Source organism: Podarcis erhardii, assembly GCF_964252035.2.
Source record: "Podarcis erhardii genome assembly, chromosome: 9".
In the NCBI taxonomy this organism is placed as follows: Eukaryota; Metazoa; Chordata; class Lepidosauria; order Squamata; family Lacertidae; genus Podarcis; species Podarcis erhardii.
This window is the reverse complement of record NC_138512.1, coordinates 3168748-3180760: the sequence shown is the minus strand read 5'-3', so window position 1 is coordinate 3180760 and position 12013 is coordinate 3168748. Positions and strand designations below refer to the sequence as shown.

Here is a 12013-nt window from a genome sequence, read left to right as displayed (position 1 = left end):
GAGCCCTGAATACTATTATTTAGCAGTAATGGCTAAAGACAGGCCTTCAAATCTTTAGCTGCACATGAACAGAAGAAGAGCCTGCTGGATCAGGCCGGAGGCCCACCCAGCCCAGCATCCAAAGGAGATGCCTATGGGAAGCCTGAAAGCAGGACCTGGACCACCATGAATCACATCTTTTAAGAATACGGCACAGTGAATTGCAAGGGGCTGACGTAGATCACTGCTATGAAATATTATAAAAGGTGGGCGACCTATCGAATGAGCACCAGCAAGACTGAAGCAGTGTTTGGGTTGATGAAACTGCAAATCTTGGGTCATATCACAGGTGAAAGGCCCTCTATGGCCACTGATGAAAAGTTACATCTACCGCGAGTTTCCTATTTTAGACACCCTTTTTTAAACAACAAAAACAACATAGTAACCAGCCTGGAAAAACTTAAATTCGATTAAACATCTGGCTCAGTTTTATGCACAAGACTTCAACAAACAGAAGATAAAGGATGAAATAGCTTTCTCTAGTAAGAACTCAGACTATTACCACCATTTCACTTTTTTTCAAGACCCAGCTACTGAAACCAAAAGCTTCTCAAGTCTTCATGTAAAATGGGCATTTATTTCCTATTGATGCGGAGAAAGCAAAGCCCAAAGACCATGCCATTATTTGCCCAAAGATGAGATTTGTTTTCCTTGAGAACATTTTAAAAGTGGCTTTATGGAGGAAGGACCATGTGTCTGACTAACAAGGGTGTCAGTGTTCTCTCAAAATACATTACAGGCAGTCTGTTAAGGTCAAGTAGTATTTGATTTTAAAAGGGGGGGGGAGGCAGACATTACCTCTCTTATGTCTTCATTTCCTTCCTTGATGTTCTCTGTTGCACCCACAACCAAGTGGTGGATACTGTCAATCTCGGCTTCCTTTTAAGTAAGTTGAAATATATAACGTAAAAAACAGGTCATAATCAAACTGCACAGAATCATTTAATTGTAGAGTTGGAAGATACCCTGAGGGTCATCTAGTCCAACCCTCTGCAATGCAGGAATCTCAGCTAAAGCATCCGTGACAGATGGCCATCTAACTTCTGCTTAAAAACCTCCAAGGAAGGAGAGTCCACCACCTCTCATGGGAGTCTGTTCCACTGCCAAACAGCTCTTACTGTCAGAAAGTTCTTCCTGATGTTTAGTTGGAATCTCCTTTTTTGCAACTTGAATGCATTGGTTCCAGTCCTAGCCTCCAGAGCAGGAGAAAAGAAGCTTGCTCCATGTGACAACCCTTGACCTCTCAGTCTCTCCTTCTCCATGCTAAACATACCCAGTTCCCTCAACTGTTCCTCATAAGGCTTGGTTTCCAAAACCTGGATCATCTTGGGCACCCTCCTCTAAGCACGTTCCAGCTTGTCAACATCCTTCTTAAATTGTGGCACCCAGAACTGGACACAGGACTCCAGGTGGGGTCTGACCAAGGCAGAATAGAGTACGATTACTACTTCCCTTGATTGGAACACTATACTTAGAATCATAGAGTTGGAAGAGACCACAAGGGCCATCGAGTCCAACCCCCTGCCAAGCAGGAAACACCATCAGAGCACTCCTGACATATGGTTGTCAAGCCTCTGCTTAAAGACCTCCAAAGAAGGAGACTCCACCACACTCCTTGGCAGCAAATTTCACTGTCGAACAGCTCTTACTGTCAGGAAGTTCTTCCTAATGTTTAGGTGGAATCTTCTTTCTTGTAGTTTGGATCCACTGCTCCGTGTCCGCTTCTCTGGAGCAGCAGAAAACAACCTTTCTCCCTCCTCTATGTGACATCCTTTTATACTTCTGTTGATGCAGCCTAGAATAGCATTTGCTTGCTGCATCACACTGTTGACTTGTTCAACTTGTGGTCTAATAAGACCCCTACATCCTTTTCACATGAGAGATAAATGTAAAGATCAAAAGCTATGAAAGGTAAGTGGCCTGTTGTCAGTTTCTGCTCGCCATAAACTGAGGCCAGAGCTAGCTGTTAAGGCACACCTGTAGCTACTGAAGCATGTAGCAGCACTTTCAAACCTCATCACCCTCTTTCTCATCCTGAAGCAAAGTTCTTAACCCAAGGTACTATTTCTGGGTTAGTGGAGTCTATAACCTGAAGCGTCTGTAACCTGAAGCATCTGTAACCTGAGGTACCACTGTACGTGGAATGAGTTTTGAATAATTTTTCAGATCAAATGGAGGAGGAGGGCACAAAATCTGCCCAATATACAATATTCTTTGGAATAAAACTATCCTTTTTTGTGAGGTCACTCACTCACCTCACAGAGTGCTTGTTGTGGGGGAGGAAGGGAAAGGAGATTGTGAGCCGCTTTGAGACTCTTTAGGGTAGTGATAAAGCGGGATATCAAATCCAAACTCTTCTTCTTCTTCTTCCCCCCAGCAATGCCCCTGAACATGTCCAGGACATGTTCCCGAAGCCCATTTGAGCTGCAGAAGTCCCCTTCAGTGCTGTGGAGTCCCTGTGGAACTCACATTTTATTCTTCTTATACTATGCCTGCCTTTTTGTGCTCAATCACTCATTTTGCCTCTCTAACTGCAGCCTTTTTACCTACTGGAAAAATACTAGAATACAAAGAGCCAACCAACCACCTCCCTGTGGTATTTACCTGCTGTAAGACTTTTTCTGTGAATATCTCTTGAAGTCTAGATATTTCAACCACCTTCCCTTCAATTTGTCTATTTAAAAAAATTAAAAAGTCGTGTAAGTACAAACACTTTAAATTTCTTACAAACTTAAGTGCAACTGGACTTCTCTGCGACCCATCCCCTCTGCAGGGAGGTGGGACCAATTCGGATGGTCCGCCCCCGCCACTTAATGGATCCAAATGGTTTCCAGAGAGTGGTAGGGGATGCTTTATCCCATGTTGATGGCCTTTCAGCCAATTCCCTGGTGGCCCGCTGGAATGTGGAGTTAACCAGGGCTATTGACTGTTTGGCTCCGAAGCGCCCTCTCCGATTGCATGGAGCCCGGACAGCCCCGTGGTTTTCCACGGATCTGAGGGCAATGAAACAATCGTTGAGACGGCTAGAGCGCCGGTGGCGGATAACTCATTCCGAATCTGACCGGACACAGGTTAGAGCTCAACGTCGAGCCTACCAAGTGGCGACAGCGACGGCGAAGAAGAATTTCTTCACCGCCTCTATTGCATCTGCAGAAAACAGCAGCAGGAGACTTTTTCAGGTGGTTCACAATTTAGTGGAACCACCTGCAACATCGGGGCCCAGTACGGGCCACATGTTCTCCTGCAATGATTTTGCAAAGTTTTTTGCAGATAAAATCGCTCAGATTCGGGAAGAAGTAGACTCCACCGTGGGAGCAGGGCCGGGGCGGGAGAGTGCTAGAGTTCTGTCTAGTCAAGTTGAGTGGGATCAATTCCAATCTGTTACCTCTGAGGATGTGGACAGGCTGCTTGGACGAGTGAAGCCAACCACCTGTCTCCTGGATCCTTGCCCATCCTGGCTTATAAAAGCTAGCCAGGAAGGACTGGGCGATGGGCTTCGTGGGGTGGTGAATGCTTCCCTCCGTGAGGGAGCCTTCCCAGACCCGCTGAAAGAGGCGGTTATTAAACCGCTTCTTAAAAAACCATCTTTAGATGCGGCCACGATGGCCAACTATCGCCCAGTCTCAAATCTTCCATTCTTGGGCAAGGTGATTGAGCGAGCAGTGGCTGAACAACTCCAGGCACGCCTGGAAGAAGCGGACCATTTGGATCCCTTCCAGTCAGGATTCAGGCCTCATCATGGGACTGAAACTGCCTTGGTCGCACTGGTTGATGATCTTCGGCGGGCTAGGGACAAAGGTGAGAGCTGTTTCCGAGTTCTGCTGGATCTCTCAGCGGCGTTTGATACCATCGACCATAACATCCTTCTGGACCGTCTTGAGGGGCTGGGAGCTGGGGGCACTGTCATACAGTGGTTCCGCTCCTTCCTCCTGGGCCGTGTTCAGAAAGTGGTGGTGGGGGATGAGTGTTCAGACCCCTGGGCTCTCACTTGTGGGGTGCCTCAGGGTTCTGTCCTCTCCCCCATGCTTTTCAACATTTACATGCAGCCGCTGGGAGAGATCATCAGGAGGTTTGGGCTGGGTGTTCATCAGTATGCGGATGATACCCAGCTCTACCTCTCTTTTAAATCAGAACCAGTGGGGGCGGTGAAGGTCCTGTGTGAGTGTCTGGAGGCGGTTGGAGGATGGATGTCGGCTAACAGATTGAGGTTGAATCCTGACAAGACAGTAGTACTGTTTTTGGGGGACAGGAGGCGGGCAGGTGTGGAGGATTCCCTGGTCCTGAATGGGGTAACTGTGCCCCTGAAGGACCAGGTGCGCAGCCTGGGAGTCATTTTGGACTCACAGCTGTCCATGGAGGCACAGGTCAAATCTGTGTCCAGGGCAGCTGTTTACCAGCTCCATCTGGTACGTAGGCTGAGACCCTATCTGCCTGCGGACTGTCTCGCCAGAGTGGTGCATGCTCTGGTTATCTCCCGCTTGGACTACTGCAATGCACTCTACGTGGGGCTACCTTTGAAGGTGACTCGGAAACTACAACTAATCCAGAATGCAGCAACTAGACTGGTGACTGGGGGCGGCCGCCGAGACTATATAACACCGGTCTTGAAAGACCTACATTGGCTCCCAGTACGTTTCCGAGCACAATTCAAAGTGTTGGTGCTGACCTTTAAAGCCCTAAACGGCCTCGGTCCAGTATACCTGAAGGAGCGTCTCCACCCCCATCATTCTGCCCGGACGCTGAGGTCCAGCGCTGATGGCCTTCTGGCGGTTCCCTCATTGCGAGAAGCAAAGCTACAGGGAACCAGGCAGAGGGCCTTCTCGGTGGTGGCGCCCGCCCTGTGGAACGCCCTTCCAGCAGATGTCAAAGCGATAAACAACTACCTGACATTCAGAAGACATCTTAAGGCAGCCCTGTTCAGGGAAGTTTTTAACGTGTGATATTTTACTGTATTTTTGCTTTCTATGGAAGCCGCCCAGAGTGGCTAGGGAGGCCCAGCCAGATGGGCGGGGTATAAATAATAAATAATAAATTATTATTATTATTATTATTATTATTATTATTATTATTATATAAACATAATATGGAGCATTTCTTACGAATGGAGAATTGCAAGTCAAGCGAAACAGATTAGCAAAAATAAATTTTAACTCAGTAGATCACTAGCTAATGGCTTCTGTATTGATATGTAATAGAGAGAGAGAGAAGAAAGTATCCCTATAATGTTAAAAGTGGATAGATATGAAAAGGTTGAAGATAGCTGAAATGGGCAAGATGACCTATTTCTGACTCTGAATAAGGTGGTGTTAGTCAGAAAACTGTGTTGTCCAATTTATCAAAAAACTAGCAAACATGAAGAGTGGTTCAAATTGTGCATAAGCTCATTAAAAAGAATCTTTCAGCTCCACTGATCTAGCAGCAGATTTATGAAAATAAACTATATCTACATCTTGGCTGTGAAGCTCTGCTCCCTGCCTTGCAGACCTAGAATCATAGAATTGTAGAGTTGGAAGGGACCACAAGAGTCATTTAGTACGACCCCCCCTGTAATGCAGGAATCTTTTGCCCAACGTGGGGTTTGAATCCACGACCTTGAGATTAGGGGCCCTGACGGACTCCAGCTGCAAAGGCTGAGGCTGCTGAAGAGGCCAGAGGCCATCCTGGCTGTGAGTCCCGGAAGACCTGATCCCTGCCTTGCTGGCCTTTTCCCACCTGGCCTGAGAGGGCAAGGCCTTGATTGACTCCAGCTGCAAAAGCTGAGGCTGCTGACCAGACTCGTGGGCTGGGGGGTTTGGGGTGTTCTGTTGGTGGGGAGTTGTTGCTGTTGTTTTTTTCATATCTTTATTTTAGATCTTCTTGCGTTTTGTGTGGAAATCACAGTTTGGTAATTTGGGCAATTACTACTTTTGTCATGTTGTTGTAATAATAATAATAATAATAATAATAATAATAATTTATTATTTATACCCCGCCCATCTGATCTGGCTGGGTTTCCCCAGCCACTCTGGGCGGCTTCCAACAAAACACTAAAATACAATAACCTATTAAACATTAAAAGCTTCCCTAAATAGGGCTGCCTGTTATGTATCCGTTTTCATGTTGTGTGCGACCGTGAGCATGGAAAGGTGGCATACAAATGTATGTATGTATATAAAGTGGATTGGAAAGCACATTCTATATGCCGCAAGGGCAGGCGAGGGTGCGGGGAAGGCTGTACCTCACTTCATCAAACAGGCTGTTCATCTCTCCGACAAGGCGCTGGTTTTCCTGCTCGAACTGGAAGGAGAAAGTTAACAATAATAGCAACAATATGAGGCTTAAAGGTCATTCCACCCTCAAGCACACCCACAACCCACACCACAAAATAAACCATGAAATTTGATGTGCAGAGATTCAAAGCCTCTGGAAATGAAGCATTCACAAACACTTTGGCAGCAATGACTGCTTATGAAGGCTGATAATTACCGTATTTTTCCATGTATGAGACTAGGTTTATTTACAAAAAAATTAGGTTTAAAATTGGGGCTTGTCTTATACATGGGTAGTGCTGAGGGGTGTTTTCTTAATTTGGAGTCCCCCCAAAATTATACACGGAAAAATACGGTTTACCAGGAACCTGGGACTTTCTACCAGTCTGAGTAAGTTACACCACAGTCAATGTTGGGTTTTACAATGCTGAATTAGGCCCATTAATTTCTGAAAGGAACATGAAGTTGGACAGAGCAGTATATACTCAAAATAATTTACATGATAGAAACTGGAAATATGATTCTACAATGCTCAAACACAGATTTTCTTAAGAGAAATAAGAGAAATAAGGCAAGTGGTTGGAAACTGATGATGTAATGTGATAACCTGTATAATGACACAAAGAGAGCCTGAGTTAGTTGACAGAGGGTGATATCCAACATTAGTTATACACAAAGTAGTTCCACTGATTTTAATGGATCTACTCAAAGGATATATTACCCAGAATAAAGTTCTTTATTACTGTTCCAGTACAGACATTTTCAAATGCAAAACAAATTATTTCCCCCAAAGAACAAAACAATAAAATGAAAGTAGCTTGGGAAAATTAGATAGAACAGAACAATATTTTACTTTATCTAACTAAACACTGCCCCGTGTTCTTATAAGAACTATAAAGTCCTTAATGTGTTAACGGGGGTAAGGAAAATTCAAATTATCGCATAAAAATGTTTCGTAAACCAGCCTGCAGCTCTTTTGGTTGCAATTTTCCCAAACACATTTTAATATAAAACTTCTGCAGTGTTTTCAATATTTCTTTCCATCTTAGCAGCTAGTTTAAATTAGCATAATTTTCATGAAATTGGACAGTCTAAGTTTCCTGATATAAAGGAGTATATAAAGAGAAGAAAGAAAATGCTTGAAATCCACTTAGCTAATTAGCTGGATGCTTTAGAATTCAATTACATGACTGAAGAGAAAGAGCTTGCAGGTATGATCTAGGCAGAGTGGAGCATTGCAAGACCACTGTATTTCAAAGATTAAAGGGCTTTCTTAATTCTTTCCTTGAAATCAGTGAGACTTGAAGTGTTACTGCAATCATGACGGGATGTATTGTGATTGTGTACAAAAATTGGATTTCCCCTCATTCACATGAGAACAAAGACCTTCAGTTTTAAACATCAAATTGGAGGCAGAAGATCACAGGCAGAAAATGACTGAACACCTACCTATCTGAATTTCTGGTTAAAGGCATTGTAAGTAGAGATTTGGTTAAGCAAAATGTGTACTGATTTCATAAAGAGAATTAAGTCAAAATATGGTCATATGCTGCTGTATCTTACATCTCTTGAAAGACAAAACTCATGAGCCAACAGACGTCTCCAGAATTATGGTCCCAAATAAGCAATCAGAAAAGGTAAGCGATTAAGTTTGAAGGGAAACTGGTGGCACTGTATCCCCTTCCTAGCCCCGAATGCCTATGTCCTTGGTCTAGCCCAGGCATAGGCAAACTCGGCCCTCCAGATGTTTTGGGACTACAACTCCCATGATTCCTAGCTAACAGGACCAACGGTCAGGGATGATGGGAATTGTAGTCTCAAAAACATCTGGAGGGCCGAGTTTGCCTATGCCTGCCTGGTCTAGCACAACCACACCACATGAGGGAGGGGCCAGGTGAGCAGAAAGCAGCACTCATCCCTCTGATTTTGAGAGGCACTGAGCTTGAAATCCCATCATAATGCAACAATGGCATTGTGTGGCATGGAAGGCCCTTAAAATGTCCTTAAGTGATTTTTGTACCAGTGGATTCATAATAATATCCTCATCGTATACCAGGTATGGGGAACCTTTGGCTCTCTCAAAGTTGCTGGACTACAATTCCCATCCGTCCCAGCAAGCATGGCTAATGGCAATGGATGATGGGAGCTGTAATTAATCCACATCTGGAAGGCCAGAGGTAGTATGGAAAAGTAAGTATAAGAAATTACAGTATCTTCTTTGGGAAGTTTCTTTATGATTCTTAATGTTAGAATAGCTCCATCTGCTTGTGAATGGAAATAACTATTTATAGTAGAGATTCAAAGCAATAATTTAAAATCTTAAAGGGCAGTCTTAATTGCTGCAAAATACTTTCCCACGAACATAATGGCTTGACAACAATCACCTTCCCAATCATATGATTAAGAATTTTAAGCAGGTACTGACATAAAGAATCAGAAAAGCAAACACGCAAGGTGCATTTGTTAAAGCGTTGCTTAGCAGAAAAGGCAAATGACTCAGTGCATGCATTGGACTTATTTCATTTTCAAAATCCATAGATATAGCTAGCTGGGGAGAAAGTCAACAAACTGGTAGAAAATACAACTTACCATTTGGATTTCTTCAGGTGAAAGCTCATCTTCTCCTTTGCCATCACCCCAAAGTCCAAAATTAGTGTGTTCATCTATCACATTCTTATCTGCAAAAGAAGAAACAAACTATGCTCAACATGTAGCCCAAAACTGCTAGACCTATTTAATATTATTCCTAGTTCAGCAATAACTGAACTGTCCATAATTTTATTTGCCTCAATTTTAAAAGCCAGCTTTTAATTCCTGCCACCAGACTTCTTCCTCTTATTGGAGATGTTGAGATGCTCATATTCTTAACTGATGCTGCACTTTCAGAAGCTTTAAAGCTGAGGTTACCTCAAACCCTTTTGTGCCTGCTTGCAGAAACAAGGCAAAGGAAGGTGGGAGGGATGGAAGCTTCACATTTTTAAAAAAAGGAATCAGTGAGTGGCTGAATGTTCACAGTGCTTAAAAAGTTGTTTCAAAGGGGTGTTAAAAAAGCTGTTTTATGCTGTTCCCTGCGGCAGAGAATCATCCACATTCGATCAGCAGACATTTATAAATTATGCAAAAAAGGTACTGTTTAAAACGTGCCCCAGGGCACTCCTGATATTATTAGTTGCCTACTTGCATTACATAAAGGGGATTTTGGGGGATGAGTGACCCTGCTTACACTTCTACCCCCAAAAGAATTACCTCTCTGGGAGAGTGGAATATTTTAGTGTAATGTAACATTCATATGGGGCGCGGGTGGCACTGTGGGTTAAACCACAGAGCCTAGGACTTGCCAATCAGAAGGTCGGCAGTTCGAATCCCCACGACGGGGTGAGCTCCTGTTGCTCGGTCCCTGCTCCTGCCAACCTAGCAGTTCAAAAGCACAAAGTGCAAGTAGATAAATAGGTACCACTACGGTGGGAAGGTAAATGGCGTTTCCATGCGCTGCTCTGGTTCGCCAGAAGCGGCTTAGTCATGCTGGCCACATGACCTGGAAGCTGTATGCCGGCTCCCTTGGCCAATAAAGCAAGATGAGCGCCGCAACCCCAGAGTCGATCACGACTGGACCTAATGGCCAGGGGTCCCTTTACCTTTTAACATCCACATAGAAAAGCCCAAGCTGTTTTTGTTTGTTTTCCTTCAGACGGAATCCAGCGGCTTTCTGATATTTTCAACACTGGCAAAAAGTAACATCAGTTAAGGCAGGGGTAGGCAACCTAAGGTCTGAGGGCCGGATGTGGCCCAATCGCCTTCTCAATCCAGCCCGCGGACAGTCCGGGAATCAGTGTGTTTTTACATGAGTAGAATGTGTCCTTTTATTTAAAATGCATCTCTGGGTTATTTGTGGGGCCAGCCTGGTGTTTTTACATGAGTAGAATGTGTGCTTTCAATTAAAATGCATCTCTGGGTTATTTGTGGGGCGTAGGAATTCGTTCATTCCCCCCCTCCAATATAGTGTGGCCCCCCACATGGTTTGAGGGACAGTGGACCGGCCCACGGCTGAAAAAGGTTGCTGACCCCTGAGTTAAGGCACCAAACGCACCTGCTGGGATATAGTGTTAAAAGTCTCCATACTCAACTTAAGCATGTTGGCTGTTCAATTTTCCAAGGGGTACAAAACTAGATAGGGTACTGCTGCACTTTATTTTATGTTTGAAGCCTGCCATTGGTTGTGAACATTATTTTCCTACCAAGATCCTTGAGTGAGATGTGTTTTGCTTAATTTGTACTTGTTTATATTCTTGTCTCTGAAAGTGTTTTCAATTAGACCGGCAATGTTGCCGTGTGAGATGCTCGCTTCTCTAGGGAAGCCTTTCAGGGGACTTCTGTTTAAAAACAATTCTGGATGAGGTACTATACTGAAAGACACCTCCCATGTTAGGCTCTGTAACTAGGCATGGTGTCTGGAATTAATGTTCTCTTCTTTATTAAAACAAAGGCTGAAGAAGACAGATGAAACATTTTTGTAACAGTGACACTGGCATGGAAAGGGCCCCTGCCACATTAAATCAAAGCTACATTTCTTCTTTCAAGGGAGAAACAAGAGTCTCTCCACTGTGATTATATATTAACATAATATTCCATGGTTCTTTTACTATTATGTATTCATTTAAAAATTAATGATTCTTTATTTGCGTCAGCCATCGGCCATAGCAATAAAACAACAATGCGGTATATAAAGAATAAAAGTAAAAAGTCAATTTTATAAAATACATTTTAGGGTTTTGAATGAACAGTCAAATATTCTGATTGCCCCAGCTAAAAACCTTGCAACCTTTGCTGTCACCTTCTCATTTTGATCTGCCAAGAGAAAGGACACTGTGGCAGTGGTTTCATTAATTCACACCCAGTTCCATATCTTTTGTTCCTACTTCCTGATTTTTTAAAAAAACATCCCTTCTGTTTACGCTTCAACAACAACATTATTTATATCCCACTCTGGATGGCTCCCAACAAAAATAGTAAAAACACAATACAACATCAAACACTAAAAACTAAAAAACTTTATCCCCAAATGCCAGAGGTTTGATAGCTTTTTCCGGAAATGCCTTTTCCCCATCTCCCACCTTCTTGTGCAACCTTTATGAAATCTGATGACCTACCTCAAAAAATGACACTGACTGAAGGAACTGGTGGGAAGGGAAATGATGCTGGTTTGACAAGAAATAGCCTTTCCCTGTGTAAGGTACACACCGGTGCTGTGAACAGAATATCTGCTTATTATTCAGAAGCAGATAATCTCTCTTGCATTAAATGGTACCAATTGTGCAAACTAAAGCTACGTGAGGTGAAGTACACAGCTCTGAAATCAGATTGTTTTGTTTAACTGAAGGATATAGTCATGTTTGCTTTAACTATATCCACACTTTGAACAAAAAGCCAGTGTGGTTTTCATTTAAAAGTGCCAGCTATCACCTACAGCCCTATGCTTATTTACAACATTCACAAAACCAGAAGAAGTCAGCTTACAGAACTACAAACAGAGAAAGAGTGGGGAAGATTATTCTAATACACACAAGGACTTCTGCTTGTACAACAGGGCTTCCCCTGCTTCCCCTACATTACCCAAAATTGGCTGGGAGGGGACTGGGAGAACCCCCAAAAACAGCAAGGTGGGGAGAGGAGTGGGCCGACTGGTCCACCTGGCAAGATGCAACGCTTGGCAGACAGAACGTTAATTC

General features: G+C 43.6%; 1 protein-coding gene across 1 annotated transcript in view; it reads right to left on the bottom strand.

Annotated features, from left to right (window-relative positions):
- STX18 (syntaxin 18) overlaps window positions 1-12013 on the bottom strand; it is a 52135-nt gene that overhangs the window by 1039 nt on the left and 39083 nt on the right. The window contains exons 7-10 of the mRNA XM_081876434.1: window positions 8877-8965; window positions 6257-6315; window positions 2644-2713; window positions 838-918 (exon numbers count right to left, since the gene is read on the bottom strand). Coding sequence (XP_081732560.1) covers window positions 838-918; window positions 2644-2713; window positions 6257-6315; window positions 8877-8965 — 299 coding nt within the window. The remainder of the gene's footprint in view (window positions 1-837; window positions 919-2643; window positions 2714-6256; window positions 6316-8876; window positions 8966-12013) is intronic.